Raw genomic sequence first — 18,640 nt, forward strand, 5'->3', positions numbered from 1 at the left:
CATTGTCCGAATACATGTCTTGCTATCCTGGGACACTTTTTTGAGTTAATGATGCTTTCTTAATGTAGTTCTAAATAAAAACTGCAGATGTTGGGGATCTGAAATAAAAATGAAAAGCACTGGAAATGCTTAGCAGGTCAGGCAGCATCTGTGGAGAGAGAAAGAAGGCGGCATGGTAGAGTAGTGGTTAGCGCGATGCTATTACAGCGCCAGAGATCGGGGTTCAATTCCCGCCACTGTCTGTAAGGAGTTTGTACGTTCTCCCCATGTCTGCGTGGGTTTCCTTCGGGTGCTCCGGTTTCCTCCCACATTTCCAAAGATGTACGAGTAGGTTAACATTGGTTTAAATGGGCAGCGCGGACTTGTTAGGCCGGAAGGGCCTGTTACTGTGCTGTATAAATAAAGTAAAGAATTAACACTTATGGTCAATGGCTCTTTATCAGATCTGGAAAAGTAAGAAAACAACTGTGTTCTAAGTTGAATAAAGGAAGAGGGTTGGAGGGTACTGTGACAGTGTGCAGATCAAGGTTGTCAGGTGACACAATTCTCTTGGAGCCATAAAAAGGGACAATTCAAGAGGGAATGTATATTATGCAAGTTGCTGCCATTGTCCTCCAGTGTAAACCAATGAATGTTTGTTAACATCTCAGCACACAACATTACTGAAATCTGTGTTTATCCACCCTGTGCATGGGTATTTTTAAGTTTGCTGAATGTACAATATGCCTAAATACCAGACCCAGTTAACCAGCTGCATTCAATTCCCAGTGCAATCACCAGGTGTAGAAAGTTGAGCTGCACAAAGAAAACACAAAAAAGCTGAAAATGGGGGCAACCTGAAACAGAAATAGAAACCACTAAACACACAAAGCAGCTCAACATCTATACTGAGTGAAGACAAAATCTGTCAGAAAGCTGTTTAACTTTTTACAGATGTTGCTTTAATCCATTGCACAAATTAGGTGTTTTCATGCTCTTGAAATCCAACCAGACAGTTATAGTTTATTTTTCCCATTTTGATTAGTTTTATTTCACTTCCCCAGGTAGAACCAAGTTAGTTGTAGAAAGTAAAGTGTGTACACGTTTTGGTCAGTCTGTAAAGGGATCTTGTACTTTAGATGTATGTCCTTTAAGGAGTGGATCAATACTCCCTCCCTCCAGGAGCTTCAGAGACAGAAAATTCCTGTCAACATTTAAGCTCAAGAGCTGATTTATGAACCCACAGTGGAGCCCTGTGCCAACAATTTATTATATCGCAAGCAAATGTCACAGTTTGCCTGTAAGGTTCCTCACTACTGCTGAAGGTTTGTAAGGCTGTGAGGACTCCAGAAATATTTTTATCTCCCACACTCTCCATCTCCCATTCATCACCAAAGATCAGAAGCTAAACATATCCTCAAACTCCTTAACCATTCTGTTCCCTCCATTCTTGGGGTTACATGAGTCATGTTCTTCACTGTGAATAGTTAATGGAGGGTTTAGGTCTTCAACAGGTCATGGTTTGATAATGGTTGAAAAAATTGGAGAGCGGGCACAGTAAATTCACTAACTAATAGTTAGTGGCTGTGTTTAAATTTTAAGAGGTCAGGTGGTGGGAGGGAGGGAAATCTCTACAATGGGAGACTTACAGATAATTTGAATGTACACTTTTCTATACCAAACAGAATTGACTTAAAGTGATGTGAAACAATTGTCTTTCAATGAGGGGAACTGCACTTTACATTGCCTGGCCCCTTCTAATGTTCCCAGAATAATTTGTGCAACCATTAGCTTTGAGTCACAAAGCGCAACTTTATGCACACAGGTGCTTACCAAAAGCAGAGTCTAAGAGGTCAGTGATTTTATGTTTGTATTTCTGTAGAATCCCTGTACATGTAGGTGGTCAATAAACAAACCCTTTGAACCACTTGGCATTAATGGAGACCACGTCCAACCAGAAAACCTAAATAGCAATGATGCATTTTCCTGTTTGTCACAACCAATTGGAACTCAGGCCCAGGTTGACTGAGATTTCTGTCATTGGTGCAAGTAAATAACAGCTAATCTATTTATGGGCACAGAAAAGGGTTGGTCAAAACATTTGGTATTCAGGTACCAAAGGTTAATCTGTTCAATACAGACCAAAGACTCCGGCTAAATTAAGACTGAGAGATCAAAAGTCTCTAAAGGTCTCTCCAGGTCTTCCTCTCACCCTGTAAATAATGGATACTACTGTATGGATGTGAACCAGGATTTTGTTTTGTAATCTGAAACAATATTTTCTATCTCTGAATTATTGTTTGTAATTTTAAAATGGCTTCAAGATTCTCAAAAACGTTGAGTTTTCTTGTGCTCTGTGCCTTGCTGACTCCTGGAAGCTCCCAGTGGTGGAATCCATTTGGGACTAACAGAAAGTCAGAAACTACAACAGCTCCCAACCCAAAAGTTGTAACAACTCTCTCCATAGAACCTGCAACAATACAGCTTGCTGAGGCCGCCACAACTCAATCCCCAGAAACTGCAGCAATGCAACCTGCTGAGGCAGCGACAACTCAACCCCCAGAAACTGCAGCAATGCAACCTGTTGAGGCAGCGACAACTCAAACCCCAGAAACTGCAGCAATGCAACCTGCTGAGGCCGTGACAACTCAACCCCCAGAAACTGCAGCAATGCAACCTGCTGAGGCCGCGACAACTCAACCCCCAGAAACTGCAGCAATGCAACCTGCTGAGGCAGCGACAACTCAACCCCCAGAAACTGCAGCAATGCAACCTGTTGAGGCAGCGACAACTCAAACCCCAGAAACTGCAGCAATGCAACCTGCTGAGGCAGCGACAACTCAACCCCCAGAAACTGCAGCAATGCAACCTGTTGAGGCAGCGACAACTCAAACCCCAGAAACTGCAGCAATGCAACCTGCTGAGGCAGCGACAACTCAACCCCCAGAAACTGCAGCAATGCAACCTGTTGAGGCAGCGACAACTCAAACCCCAGAAACTGCAGCAATGCAACCTGCCGAGGCCACGACAACTCAACCCCCAGAAACTGCAGCAATGCAACCTGCCGAGGCCACGACAACTCAACCCCCAGAAACTGCAGCAATGCAACCTGCCGAGGCCACGACAACTCAACCCCCAGAAACAGCAGCAATGCAACCTGCCGAGGCCATGACAACTCCACCCCCAGAAACTGCAGCAATGCAACCTGCTGAGGCAGCAACAACTCAACCCCCAGAAACTGCAGCAATGCAACCTGCTGAGGCAGCAACAACTCAACCCCCAGAAACTGCAGCGATGCAACCTGCTGAGGCTGTGACAACTCAACTCCCAAAAGCTGCAACAACTCTCCCCCCAGAAATTGCAACAATGCACCCTATCAAGGCTGAAGCAACTCAACCTGGAGAAATGGGAGCAGTACAACCCACCGAGGCTGTGGTAGGTCAACCTACAGAATTTGTAGCAATGCAACCCACCGAGGCTGAAGCACCTCAACCCGCAGAAGTTACAACAGTGCAACCTCTTCTAATACCAGAAATGCAACCCACAGGAGCTGCTGCAACTTTGGGACAAGTTGGTAGAGTTACTGAATCTTCTGCACCCTCAGCCAGCTCTGTGACCAAAAGCACCATCATGTACACCAAACCTGATCTTAGCAAAGTGGACACCAGTCATACTTTGGAAAGCGAAGGAAAGAAAGATACGTCTAAATTTCTCAGCTCTGTTTCAATATTAATTGGAAAAGGCACAACTCCAGCACCAGAAGATAGAGCACCAGTTGCCCCAGGTCAGTGTTACCACACAGATCGTTTTCTCCCTCCTCGTTCTTGCCCACTCTCGTTACTCCTGGTCTGGACTTCTCCACATGCCATTTTGTTTCAGTGTCATTAAACTGAACCAGAACTTGAAGTTTTCTCAGGATATTGCGGAACAGGGAACAGAGACGGTTAAGGATTTATTTTTGACAGGTGCTAACCTTTTATTCCTCTCTCTGTGCCTTCTTTATGAGCTGTAAACATTCCCCTCCTCATCACCACTGAATCTCGCCTCTTTTCCAGTCTTCTTTCATTTACTAAAGATTTTTTCTCTTTCCTCTACTTTCTCAGGATCCTTTCACTGGCAAACTCTCCCTCAACATGGAGCATGTCTTTCTCTTCTTACCTAACCCACTTTAATCTATCTCCCTTTCGACCTGGAACACTAACCTGAAGCTAATATCATTACAAGGGTAGGGATGAGGTAAAAAGGTTTCCATCCAGAAGGTGGTAGGATTCTGGACCTTGCTACTTGAAAGGAAGGTGGAGGCGGAAACCCTCGTCAGGACTGAGATGAGTACTTGAAGGGTCCTGACTGAGGGAGCTATAGTCAAATTGCTGGAAGGTGGGATCAGCCAAGAGAGCTCTTTTTTGACTGCCACGGATACGATGGGCCGAATTACCTCCCTCTGTGTTGTAAATTTTCAATGACATCTTTGATTCTAACACTGTTGCAGTCGTATAGGAGCAGGATCTCAACTCGGTAAGACTTTGTATCAATTACAGGCTGTTTCTAGGTAACAAACAGGTCCTGTTTTTACGGATGTCTACAAGTCGACTTTATCCATAAGTCAGAAAGTACACAAAAATCACTCAATATGGTAAGCACACCTCCACAGTATTGTAATGAATGGTGTATAAAGCACATAAAACTGATAATAAAGAACAATTACTAAAAGTGGAGGGAGAGAGAGGAAACCAGTTCTACTGCTTGTAGGAACAAATGTATGTACATACCTCAGTCTTTTGAATTTAATAATACAAATAATATTAGTTAATAATATTAATTAATAACATAATTATAATTTAACACACCTCCCATCTCACTCTGGATTCCAATTCAGTCACTAGGCACAAAATTTATATGATATATTTTTATTAGTCATATGTACATTGAAACACAGTGAAATGCATCTTCTTTCATGTAGAATGTGCTGGGGGCAGGCCGCGTGTCACCACACTTCCAGCGCCAACATAGTGTGCCCACAACTTCCTAACCTGTACGTCTTTGGAATGTGGGAGGAAATCCGCGCAGTCACTGGGCGAACGTACAAACTCCTTACACTCAGTGGCTGGAATTGAACCCGGGTCGCTGGCGCTGTAATAGCGTTACGCTAACCACTACACCACCGTGTCAGCCCTCTACATCACCGTGCCTGCCCACTACACCACCAAGCCTGCCCTTTCCCAAGCTGCTACCATTCATCTGAGGATCTCTATCCATGTTTTCAGCTAAACCCACAACCTTCTTCTACTCCTTCCCGAAGATCCACATACAACCTAACTTCAGGATATGGAAATGGAGGAGGTCCTGAGAGGTGCGCTTGAAATGAATGAAGAATGAACTGTTTACTGGAAGTGAAAATCTTCCATTGGAGCTCCCATTCCCACTATATTCTACCAGCACCAGCAGAGAGTTTGTCCTATTGTGGCCAGGTTATGTAAATGACAAGTGAACATCTGGCCTTATGAACCTACACCTCAGTTCATAATGTACAGCAGTTTAGTGGTTAAATTATTGGATTCACAGCCAGAATTCTGGTCCAAATGCAGTAAAACTCCAACAGCGTGATGGTTCAGCAGCTGACTTGTGCATTAGATTTGAATGTGAGCCATGGGTCCAGAATGCAAGCAAAATATGCAGCTGAGGTTGGGATGGGGTTGGAACACTAGAATGTAGCTGCAGTGTGGAGTTAAACGTGGAGGGGATGTTTTCATCAGTAGGAGAGTCTAGGATCTGAGGGCACAGCCTCAGAATAAAGGGATGTCCCTTTAAAACTGAGAAGGGGAGGAATTTCTTCAGCCAGAGGTGGTGAATCTGTGGAATTCGTTGCCACAGAGGGCTGTGGAGGCCAAATCATTGGGTGTGTTTAAGGCAGAGATTGATCGGTTCCTGATTGGTAAGGAGATTGGGAGAATGGGTTTGAGAAAGAAAATCACCCTTGCTTGAATGGCCTCATTCTGCTTCTACATCTTATGGTCTTATGAAAGCTGAGGTTCTATCTATAAGACAAGATATCTTTATTAGTCACATGTATATCGAAACACACAGTGAAATGCATCTTTTGCACAGAATGTTTTGGAGGCAGCCTGCAAGTGTCACCATGCTTCCGGTGCCAACATAGCATGCCCACAACTCCTAACCCGTACGTCTTTGGAATGTGGGAGGAAACCGGAGCACCCAGAGAAAACCCACGCAGACATGGGGAGAACGTACAAACTCCTTACAGACAGCAGGAATTGAACCCGGGTCGCTGGCGCTGTAATAGCGTTACGCTAACCACCACACTACTGTGCCTGCTTTCCCATTCCCTCTAAACCCACTGGAGCTCAGTTTCCCTCTCCTTTTAAGCTCACTGGTAACAAAAGTGAAATACAAGTGTGTTGGGGTATTAGTACAAGTAACATCCGCTGGTCTGGCACTGTCAAAATCCCGAGGGGGGTCAGATTACTGGAGTTTTACAGAGATATGAGGTTTGAATCCCACCACGGCAGATGAATGCACAAACTAAAATAACTAAATAAATCTAGAATTAAATCCAGCCTCGATAATAATAACTAGAACATTATAAGCTTGTTGACAAAAACACATCTCGTTTCCCTTATTTCCTTCAAGGAAATCTGCCATTCTTACCTTAGTGTGTCTCCAGACCACCAATGTGGTTGACTCTTTACTGTCTCCTCACATCAGGGGTAATTAGGGTTAGAAAATAAATGGTGGTATTGCCAGTGGCAGCCACACTCTGTGAGTGAATTTAAAAACATCAGTTGGTTACACTTGGTACCCTTGGGACTATCAGTTTGCAGCCTACATGGCATATAACAACATTTAATACGACAAATGTTCTAAAACCTTCACGGGAGCATCATCAACAAAATGTGAGGCCCGCTTGCATGAGGAGATATTAGTGCAGATGATCAACTATGTTTTTCTTAAAGGAGGAATGGGTGGTGAAAAGGTTTGGGAAGGAAATTCCAGAGCTTGTGGATGCATACCTTGAGGGCCTGATACATTTATAAACCTCTTCAAACCAGTTGTGCTTCTTAGGTGGTAAGTCTTTGTTGGGAGGATCATCTCTGGCCACTGTCTGTAAGGAGTTTGTACGTTCTCCCCATGTCTGCGTGGGTTTCCTCCGGGTGCTCTGGTTTCCTCTCACATTCCAAAGACGTATGGGTTAGGAAGTTGTGGGCATGCTATGTTAGTGCCGGAAGCATGGCGACACTTGCGGGCTGCCCCCAGAGCACTCTACATAAAAGATGGATTTCACTGTGTGTTTTGATGTACATGTGACTAATAAAGATATCTTATCCCTTCCCTGTGATCTCAATGAACAAAAAGAGCAAATGCCAAGGGAAGACCCCTTGAAGTTTCCATCCATGTCATGTGCCACCCTGACTCAAAGATGTGGTAATGTTCTTTCATTAACATGGCACCCATATCCTGAACTTCTTGCCTAACACTGTTGTGGGAGCACCTTCATCACAAAGGTTCAAGAAGGCAGCCAACCTGTACCAATAAGTTACTGTGATAACATCCAGATTGCTGAGCTACTGGAAAGTGAATTCAAATCCCATCACAACAACTGGGGAATTTATTTCAAGTAATTAAATAAATCTAGACTATTATGCTGGTATTGGTATCTGTGACCACAAAACAATCAGGTTGTTGAAAAAACACAACAGGTTTCTTAGAAGAAGGCACATGGGATGTTTGCCTTCATCAGCTATGGCATAGGACATAAGACCAGGGATGTCATGTTACAAACTTGATAAGACATTGGTTTGGCCACAGCTGGAGTATTGTGTGCAGTTCTGGTCACTACTGCGTCGGAAGGACGTGATTGCACTGGAGAGAGCGTAGAGGAGGTTAACCAGAATGTTGCCTGGATTAGAGCATTTTAGTCTTAAGAAGAGAGTGGATAGGCTAGGTTTGTTTTCCCTGGAGAGGAGACTGAGGGGTGACCTGATATATAAAATTATGTGGGGCATAAATAGTGTAAATAGTAAAAATCATTTTCCCATGGTGGGTGTGTCCAAGACAAGAGACCATATGCTTAAGGTGAGAGAGATGATGTTTAGAGAGGATCTGAAGGGGAATTTTTCCAAACAAAGGGTAGTTGGAGTCTGGAATACACTACCTGAAGAGGCGGTGGAGGCAGATATACTCAGAACACTTACGAAACATCTAGACAAGCCCTTGAATTGCCAAGGCATAGAAAACTACAGACCTAATGGGATTAGTGTAGAGAGATACGGAGGACGGCATGGACTCGGTGGGCTGAAGGGCCTATTTCTATGCTGTATGACTCTATGACATGAAAGGAGACCCTTTGTTCCTATATGGGCTATGTGGGTTACTCTTAACTTCCCTCTGAAATGGGTCAGGTGGAAATCAAGGATAGAGAGTGATGTCCACATCCTGTGAACAAATGATAAAGTGTGGTCTCAGTGCCATCACCCACATTTGAGAGAAAAGCACCTTTCGAGGCAACGGATTGCCCCGGAATAGCATCATGGGATCTTTTACACTGCTCTGAGATGTCTCTGGCTCAGAAGGATTCAAGGCAAGCACTTGATTCAACTTCTCATCAAAAAAAAAGCAGTGCATCTGACAATGGAGATCTTCTTCGGCATCAACCTTTGACTCAGAGATGAAAGTACTACCAATTTAATCATAACTGACAAAGCAAGTAAAGTAGTCATGCCCTTAAGAAGAAGAAAGGGTGCCTTTGAGAGGCCATGCTGATAGTTGGGATTGATGCCTTTGGAAGATGAGAGGACCTATTGATGGGTGGCAGCAGAATCATGTCAGGAGGTTGGGCCAGAGTTGCATGAGTCCGTAGGTAAATGATACTCAACTATCTTGGACAGGTCGCAAGAGTTTCAGGTAAGTAGACCACATTAATGTCACAGGTTCGATTCCATACAAGGCTAAGGAGCACACATGGTGTATTTGTTTGAATCCAAACTGATGATCCACAATTATTTCCACAATTTTTGAACAGTTTCTTGTGTACATAGTTGTGTAATAAGTCTCTGCATTTTACTTATTTGGATTTTCTTTGAAGTGTATTCAAATGGCATGTTTGCCCAGAAAAGAAGAGAGTCAAACTATCAGCGTGGGTACTGAAGGTTATTACCGTCTTTCCCCCATTCTGGACCCACCAATCCCCCCCCCAATCCCACAACCCCATGCGTCACTCAGTAGATTAGGAAGCTGGATGAACTGCTGTTGCATTTGGTCATTGATATCTCATGAGCATCTGAACAATATAACTCTACAAGGGGATACTACAACTTGAAGATTAGAAGTTGTTGCTGTTACTTCATTTCCATTCTCAGCATCTTTCAGTGCACTCATGAGCATTTATCAGGAGGTAAAAGAATGTTGGTATTGGAGTGGGTTACTTCACCTCTCAAGCCTGTTCTACATTCAAAAAGCTCAGAGCTCAACTCTGATTTCAACACTTGTATGCCTCCCATTCCTTTATACCTCTGACTAACAGAACTCTACCAATCTTCATTTTCAATGAACAATTTACCCAGCATTAGTTGCTATTTGCAAATGAATGTGTTAAATTTCTACCATCCAACTAAAATCACTTGGCATCAGAAGAACAAAGATTGGCTTGTGTTTTAGCTGGGAAACATTCATCAGATCTGGCACAATCTAACTGGAGAAATCACAGACCGGAGAACATATTTCTAGAACTCGGTTTTGTTACAAAGGACTGATGAAGTGAGTAAAACTCGAGTGGTTCATTCAAACAGACCTATCAAACTGCACTTGACAATAGAACAAGAATCAGTTCAGGAAGAAGTCAATCTCCATCTGAATGGTTTTTCTTGGAGCTTTATCACAGACCAGGAAAGTAGAAAGAATGGTTGCTCAACCTATAAGACAATAGTAATATTGAAAGTAAGTAATCATTAATAAATAATAACTAATCCTTGGAAAGCAAGGTAAATTTAAATGGCAACATATTATTGGAATACAAATGAGCACCTTTTGATACCTGTTCTAGAAAATAGTTTTTATATTTATGTCGTACATTGTTTATAAACAGATAGAGAGAGGGAGAGAGTGGGGAATGGAATAGGACTGACCATGGCTTTACTTTCTCTATAACTGCACATTGGCAACAACCTTGTGAACAGACAAACATATGCAGTGTTGTTGGGAGTGAGCCAGGCAGTCATCCTTGACAAGCTATCAGGACTTGAGGACGATAACGAAATGTTCATGAGGCCAAGTTGAGCTGGCAGCTGACTTCGGAGCACAGTCCTACCTGGGATCCTCACCAGGAGAGCAGTGTAATGAATACACTGACACTCTGCTACCTGTGCAACCACTGAATTTACTTAAAAATCCTCTCGTGAGGGATTCTCGACCCTGCGATGCATTCCTCCTTCTTCAGTCCCAGGGGTTTCATGTTGCTTTGTGGCCTCTTCCAACCAGCAAGATCGTGGTGGTGGTCCTCAGAGGATGATGCCACCTCCTCCACCACTCAATCAACTGAGCAGTCCACAGTGACAGAAGCCTCTTGGGCCACTACGAGAGATGGTGTGGAGTTAATTCCTGCTTCTGAGAGCACAGCTGGAATAGTCAATGTAAAAGGTACCAAGATTTCAGCATCTCTATAATTGAGATCAGAATTAAAATTGTAATCATGCAAAGGCAGGAGAAGCTGAGTGATACTGTGAGCAAATGTGGCACTAGTTTTGATTTTAATCCTCTGAACTAGGGAAGGGGTAATCAGTCAGACTTCCTGTTCACCAACAATCAATTGGAAAAAAATGCATTGAATGTTTATCCATTGGGAAGTCTAGATTGTCAATGATGCCTTAATTGCCGAATAGTGTTGTTGATTTTCATTGCTTGGCATTGCACAATATAATTTGTTGTACTGGACAAGTGCAATTGACTTTGAAGTGGAAAGAAAATTGGAAAAGAATGATAAAATAGACAATAACACAGATTTTTTTTCTCTAATTATCTCAAGTACGGTACATAAGAAAAATATCTTTAATTTGCTTGCTGATTTTCCCAATAATAAAATTGATGAGGTATTTCTACTCATACTGTGGTCAGGTGACCATGTGATATGAAAGACAGGATAATATGTCTATTGATCCGATCAGAAGTACCATCCAGGGGACAATTTCTTTTGGCTGGAAGGCTGGTCCTATGTCTATCTTATATCTCTCTCTGATGTAACAGATACTTTGAGTAGCAACTCCACTTACAATGCAGAAAATACTCAAAATACTCAGCAGGTCTGACAGCATCAGTGGAAGGAGAAACAGAGCTAACATTTCAGATCCAAAATCCTTTAGAACTGGTCTTACCTGAAATGTTAACTCAGCTTTCCCCCTCACAGACGTTGACTGGCCCACTGAGTGTTTCCAGTATTTTTTGCAGTTTTTGTCTTACTTCCACTTGTAATTCACATTTTTAAAAAAATCATCACTTTCCTTGCATTGTTAGTGATTTGCTTTAATTTTGCAGGATATTTTTGGTTTCTGTTCACCAATAACAATGCTTAAAGGATGTGATAGTTTAACATCCTTTGCTAATATCAAATACATGACAATCTGGTGACATCTTGATCACCCACAGCAGGGATCCTTTTGACTTCAATTTAGTGAGTGTTGCTGGTATATCAGAGATGGTTTTTTGATGCAAACCAGAGGACTGGAAGGATCATCTGCAATGAGTTATGCAGAGTTTTAGTTTTAAACTGGCTAAATGTTAATAATCCATCACTCTGTGTTTACACACAGCCTTTACTGTGCAAACATGTGCAGAAATCACTGGACCCCACCAAATTACTGAGGAATTACCTTAAATAGGTTGTAAAAGTGGAATGAGTGGTCAGATTGATTGCTGACAAAGGAATTAAATAAAGCTCATGAGACTAAACAAAGGCTCCTTTATTAAGGATGAAATACAAGCAGCTTAAGTGTGCTGACCCATACACGGCTTGTTAAAGGGGATATGAAGATTGTGCTGCTTTATCTGGACTTGTGTGATCACTTTGTTAGGAAAGGCTCCAGAATCTGAGGATCACACAGTGTATCTAAGTGCCCCATTGATTCCAAGATCAGGAAGCGAACACTGACAATTGTTAATTAAAGACGGTTCTTCAGAAGTTAGGAAAAGATGGGGAAATGTTTTTGAATTCTTTACCTTCAGTCTTCAATGCAAAGCTCTGTTCCATTTCTTGTTCTGTTAACGGTTGAGAGTGTAGGTTATTTTAAGAAAAAAAGTTGTGTATATAGCATCAGATGTGTATCTCTGACAGATACAAAAACTGAGATTGTACTACTCCAATAGACAGATTTAAGCATGTCATTTAGGCGTTTAAGGTCAAGGGGATGAGGGATTGAAGCTGGCTAGTCCACGGACAACTATCTTTGTGGGAAGTGAATTTACCCTGGGACCAAAGTACTCAAGAGGAATGACTAATAGATGTGTAGAAAGAGATTTACTGCTCTGCTATTGAATTAAAGACTCCTCCAGGAAGAATGCAAAATAACCATTTAATCCCTGACAGCTCATAAAGACGTGGCTTAACCAGTTCTGGAAATGTTACTAACCATAAACAAAATTCAATTCAACCACATCCCAAATAAATCTCACAACTATAGTAAACGTCAGCTGCAATTTTACAATTAGCAAGTTGTTAATTCTGAAGTGTTGTGACATTACTGAATACTTTTTAGCTTTGATTTTTAATTACTAAACACCATTGACCAATTGTGTAGGCATTTAGAGTTTAATTGCTGTGTCTATGATTGTTCATGGTTTTATAGTCTGATTTCCTTGATAATTAGTAAAGAAAATGGTTAAAGTCTTCACACGTGAGCTTCTGTGGACCCTGTTGAGGGATTAGTTCAGTTAGTGTTAACCGGTCAACACAAAGCAGTGCATTGAACCAAATTTACACATCATTAATTCTGAGTGATAGACTGATATTTTTTATTATGCTTTTAACAGCATTTCAGACTCTTTAATCCCAGCCAACATTTATCAGTCCAGAATGTATGAAAGGAAGTTCATACAATGAATGAACATTAAGAATAGCAAAAATAGGAGAAAAAATAACATCAAAAGAACTCCTGAGACTTAAGAAAACCTGAAACATAAACTTCAATATTTTTTGAGACATAATTGGCCTGAATGTCTGGAAGGACTTACTCTCCCCTGTTTTCCCTGTGAAGCCCCTGAATCAATTGCGGAAGTCCTGTCCTTTCATCAGGAGTTGAAGGTGAGCCTCTAAGGGATAGTCTGGATTCTAATTGTCAGGGGATTGGTCCCTGTGTTTCTGCAGGTTCTTAAGGATGTGTCTGGGTCCTTACAAAATTCATGGTTGCAGTTAACTTGTGCTGAGTTGGTTCCTACAGACAAGTCAGGTGAATGACTAGTTAACCTGTTCTGTAGCTAGAGAGGTCAATATTGGCTAGAGTACCAGAAGAAATCTGTCTCAAAGAAATGATTGGCATAGAAGGAGGCCATTCGTCCCATTATCTATTTGACTATCCGATTTCAAACACCCTGGGAAATTTTCACCCTTAATGTGATCCGACATGGACATCCAACTGTCCATTTCCCTCCATAGATGCTGCCTGACCCGCTGAGTTCCTCCAGTGCCTTTTGTATTGCTCCAGATTCCGGCATCTGCAGTCTATTGTGTCTCCATTCAGCCCATTGTGTCCATACAGAATGAACGATAGCTGACCAGCCTTTCCCTGGGTCTGTAGCCCAGACGATGCAGCAGATCAAGGGCCCATCCAACTACTTAGCCAATGTGTAGAGGCTTTCTGCCTCCACCACCTTTTCAAGAAGTGAGTTCTTGGCCCTCTCTGTATTTAATCATTCTTTCTCACCTCTCTTCTAGTCCTTCTACCAACCCTGTTCTTTCTATTCCTGTTTATCCAAACCTCTCAGTGAGTCCTGATACAGGGTTTCCGCCCAAATCGTTGACAATTCCTTACCTCCCACAGATGCTGCTCGAGCTGCTGAGTTCTTTCAGCAGATTGTTTGTTGTCTTAGTTTTATACTCCCTCTCCTCCCTGTTTCCAGAATCCTGCTCAATCTCGCTGCTTATCTTCTCCAGGTTGGCAACATCTTCATCAATCTCCTCTTCATCCTGCCTGCATTGTGATGACCAGAACTGTAAGCAGATCTCCCCTTATGCTCACCCACTGAGCTCTTGGGTCTGACTGGGACATAGCTTCTGTTTAGCAGCTGGTATAAAAGATAGCATCAAATTTCCAGCATCATCCTGGATCGTGTGAAGCATGAACTCAGAAGCATCTGACTCAGATGTCAGAGCGTTACCACTGAGCCAGGCTAGGGATGGGACTTGCAAGCTGCGTCCAATGGGAAAGATTGTCGAAGGAAAGAATACAGGGAAGAGACAAGCAGTGAAACTCACTGCATCTTGAAGGAAAAGAAAATGGGACATTATTTCTACTCCATGGATTACCATCGAATCAGAAATTCACAGCACAGCAGGAGGTCAGGTCCATGTCAGCTCATATTAAGGGTGAAATTTCCCAGGGCATTTGAAGAATGTGCCGTGTGTCTCTCCTGGAGATTCAAGCATAGTTCGGTGACAATCCCCCTTTGCCCAGGTGGTCATTCTTCATGTGTTAACTACAGCATATAGTACACTTTATCAGCAGGCTGTTCTCGGCCCTCAGCTGACATTGACAGTAAATGCTTCTCTCTGAGGCCGACACTACCCAAAACATTTTGCATTTAACAGATCCAGTCAGTCAGAGCAGTAATCAACAATATAGTTTTACATCAGTCACGTATAAACCAATGGATGCATTTTTAAAACAGCACAGTGCTCTGACCAGAATCCTGTGTTACACACTAAAATAGAATACAAACACTTAAGCCCCAGAGGTGATGCACAGAAACATGAGACAGGCCACCAGTGTCAGGAGATGAGCTTTTCTTTTTAATGGAGGCAGTTGATAGAAAATCTTACAACATTGTATTTGATTATACTTGTTAAAATGTCATTGGATCTCTCCCTCTGTTGTAGATTTCTTTGATTTATGAAGTACGAATAAAGCCCATTTCTTCTTCCAACAGACAGCTCCTTTCACCAATACAAAAACAGAAAATGCTGGAAACACTCAGTGGATCAGGCAGCATCTGTGGAGAGAGAAACAGAATTAATGTTTCAGGTCCATGACCCTTAACCAGAACTGGGAATGAAAAGTCTCTGATCCGAAATGTCAACTCTGTTTCTCTTTCCACAGATGCTGCCTGACCTGCTAAATGTTTCTAACATTTTCTATTCTTATTTCTGATTTCCTGCATCTGCAGGTATTTTTGTTTTTAGCTCCTTTCACTATCTGTTTCTTCTCAGCCACGTCCTTTCCTTTGAGACCCTTTCGTATCAGGTGTAGCTTTCCAGTTCTTACCCTATCTTTAGGTCAGCAGTAACATTCTCTCTCAAGTGCCTTTGAGTCCAAGGCTCACTGTCTGCTGCTGTGCAATGGTCAGAGTTTAATGTTGTGTGGAGTCAGAGAACTGTTTCCCAATATTTCTTCATATTAGGATAGTTTCAAAATGGTGATGGGTAACATTTAGTTGATCGGAGACACAAGAGACTGTAGGTGCTGGAATCTGCATCTGCATTCAACACAAAATGCACTGGAGGAACTCAGCGAGGCAGGCAGTATCTATGGAGGGAGATTAAGTCAACGTCTAAGGTCGAGACCCTTCATCTGGACTGGAAAGAAAGAGGGGAGATAGCCGAGATAAAAAGGTGGGGGGGAAGGGGTGGAGCAAGAGCTGGCGGGTGATAGGTGGATCCAGGTGAGGGGGGGAGGTGATAGGCCAATGGGAGCAGGAATTGTGTCAGAAGCTGGGAGGTGATAGGTGGATCCAGGTGAGGGGGGGAGGTGATAGGCCAATGGGAGCAGGAATTGTGTCAGAAGCTGGGAGGTGATAGGTGGATCCAGGTGAGGGGGGGAGGTGATAGGCCAATGGGAGCAGGAATTGTGTCAGAAGCTGGGAGGTGATAGGTGGATCCAGGTGAGGGGGGGAGGTGATAGGCCAATGGGAGCAGGAATTGTGTCAGAAGCTGGGAGGTGATAGGTGGATCCAGGTGAGGGGGGGAGGTGATAGGCCAATGGGAGCAGGAATTGTGTCAGAAGCTGGGAGGTGATAGGTGGAAGTGACAGAGGGCTGAAGATAATGGAATCTGATAGGAGAGGAAGGTGGGGCATGGAATGAAGGGAGAGAGGTGGGGAGGGGAACCAGTGGGAGGAGTGTGTGGGTGATGGGAAGAGGGAAGAGGGAAAAAACAAAAATAGGGGAAAAGGGACAGAGAGGGAGCAATTCCCGGAAGTTTGAGAATTCGATGTTCATGCCACCAGGTTGGAGACTGCCCAGACGGGACATGAGGTGCTGTTCCTCTAATTTTTGTTTGGCTGTGACATGGCAGTGGAGGAGGCCACGGACAGACATGTCGGTGTGGGAATGGGAAGTGGAATTGAAATGGCTGGCCTCCGGGAGATCCCGGCTGGTACGGCTGACAGAGCGGAGGTGCTAGTTGACGCTTGCGCAGTGAGTCTTCGACAACTGGAGAAAGGTTTGCTTTGGGGTTTATTTAAGCAATGCTAAATTAAGCTGGAATTGAACTTTATGAAGGGAATGGCGTGTGACACAGGATGAAGTCATGGAGTCACACACTAAGGAAACAGCCCTCACAGCCGACCCAGTCCCTATCTGCCACCAACCACCCACTCACAGCAATCCCACACTAGTCCCATTTTTTAATCTCTTTACTTATCGTGTGATCTTGGACGTAGGATTTGGTTTCATATCTCTATTTTATTTTCATTCCATTCCTTATCTCTTTCCTCAGACAAATCATGTGACAAACTGTTATCAGTTTTGCCTCTTCATGCATTTTAAAGACTTCAGTTATTATTGTGACTCACCCCAGGAATATATTGTCAACTAACTTACTGTTATCATAAATTTTCTCCTTGAACTGGTCTTTTGCTTGTAATTTATAGGCAATGTCGTGCTCTAATAAAATCTTGGTTAGGTGGCTGGAAAATTATCTTCTTGAATCGGAACATTAACAGCCTTCATATGGAGAGCTAACTTGCAAATTTCAATACCAAAGCCCTTTTAACCACTTGGACAGACAAAGGAAAATGCAGCTGAGCTTACTGGTTTTCAATTCAAGTCATTGCGTTTGTAATGTGTATCGCTACTTTTAAGTGCAATTTAGGAGCTGACTGTCCTTAATCAAACCGAACATTTAAAAAACATAGGTGACATGGCTCCTCCAATGGCATATTATCACTTCAGTACCACGTGGTGTGGAGATATCTGAAAAACTTGTTTCTGAGTTCGGCTGAGTTGGCAGTGGAAGCCAATGATTAATAAATTAACCATTCTTCAACACTGTTAGGAGGAAGGGACACCACCTGTGTCAGACAAGAGCCAGCCATGTGGTTAAAATAAAGAATGACCGCTAGAGCAGGGATAGGACTGTCATGGGATTGTACTAGAAGTATCAAGGGAAGTGGATAGCACTTTCTGTAAGAGTTAAAGTGACAGTCAATGTAGTCCAATGGGACTCCTCACTTGAAGAGGTTGAGCGTAATGGGATAGAAGAACCTCCAGGAAATGACTGAGCAGGCGCAATGGTCTGTATCACTTCCACCTGCATTCCAGAAATGTATTTATTTGGGAGACAACTGGATTTACATTTGCAGTTATAATGCCATACAATTAACTCTGTGCAATGAGTGGTTCAGGAAGTCAGAAAGGCTCTTTAATGGGAGTCGACTTGAGTATACCTATCCTTTAATGTATAAACAGCAAAGAATCTTCTGCTAAATTACTGCCATCTTAAATATGCAAGTGCCATATGTTAACAGTCTGGATGTGAATGTGAGAGGAGTGATTAGTAAGTCTGCAGATGACACAAAGGTTGGTGGTGATAGGCTATGGACCAGGTACTGGTAAATGGGATGAGTATAGACGGGTCATCGATGGTCAGCATTGATCTGGTGGACCATACTTCACCATTTTTCTGGAGTTCGTTGAGAGAAGGCATAATAGTAAATTAAAGTGGCCTATTACAGTTAATTTATTGATGATACTATAACTCTTTGTTCCTCTCTCTTTGGTCCAGCTTTCTGGGAGCAAGTGGCTGCTCTCCTTTTACTCAGCGGTGGTAAAGATGATGCATAGTTAAGGCTGCACCATCACCACTTGGGAACAACCCATCAGGTCACTGCTGAGAGCAAACCTACTTGATCCCATGGCTCATCACAAAAAAACTTTGGCTTAAACTGTTTTGAAAAATTTACAAATGCTTAAGTTTTTATAACAGAAGCAACGAGTATTCCTCATGAAATCAAAGGGCCCAAAATGGAGCTGTGCAATCCTTTTGTCTAAACACTACATTTCTCTCTTTGTACCGGTACAGTACCAGGGATTGGTGCTGGGACCCTTACTGTTTGTGATGTACATTAACAGTTTGGATGTGAATGTAGGAGGTATGATTAGTAAGTCTGCAGATGACACAAAGGCTGGTATGTTGTGGATAGAAAGGAAGGTTGTCTAAGTCTACAGC

General features: G+C 42.8%; 2 protein-coding genes across 2 annotated transcripts in view; one reads left to right on the forward strand and one right to left on the reverse strand.

Annotated features, from left to right (window-relative positions):
* Positions 1-2,401: 2,401 nt before the first annotated feature.
* Positions 2,402-3,608, reverse strand: LOC127582815 (uncharacterized). Its single transcript, XM_052038381.1, has 6 exons — positions 3,525-3,608; positions 3,137-3,265; positions 2,993-3,088; positions 2,801-2,944; positions 2,609-2,752; positions 2,402-2,560 (listed from the first exon to the last, which is right to left on the reverse strand). The coding sequence occupies exons 1-6, from the start codon at positions 3,606-3,608 to the stop codon at positions 2,402-2,404; spliced, it is 756 nt and encodes a 251-aa protein (XP_051894341.1).
* Position 3,609: 1 nt separating this feature from the next.
* The window catches only part of LOC127582816 (collagen alpha-1(XVIII) chain-like), a 90,249-nt gene continuing 75,218 nt past the window's right edge, over positions 3,610-18,640 (forward strand). Inside the window, exon 1 of the mRNA XM_052038382.1 lies at positions 3,610-3,763. Within this exon, the coding sequence (XP_051894342.1) occupies positions 3,610-3,763 (154 nt within the window). The remainder of the gene's footprint in view (positions 3,764-18,640) is intronic.

Source organism: Pristis pectinata, chromosome 25 (genome assembly GCF_009764475.1).
Source record: "Pristis pectinata isolate sPriPec2 chromosome 25, sPriPec2.1.pri, whole genome shotgun sequence".
In the NCBI taxonomy this organism is placed as follows: Eukaryota; Metazoa; Chordata; class Chondrichthyes; order Rhinopristiformes; family Pristidae; genus Pristis; species Pristis pectinata.

Coding starts and splice junctions, on each gene's coding strand:
- LOC127582815 (XM_052038381.1), bottom strand. CDS start 3,608: ATGGTGCTTTTGGTCACAGAGCTGGCTGAGGGTGCAGAAGATTCAGTA. Junction 3,089..3,136: donor AGTTGTCATGGCCTCGGCAG/GTTGCATTGCTG, acceptor TGGCCTCGGCAG/GTTGCATTGCTGCAGTTTCT. Junction 2,753..2,800: donor AGTTGTCGCTGCCTCAGCAG/GTTGCATTGCTG, acceptor CTGCCTCAACAG/GTTGCATTGCTGCAGTTTCT.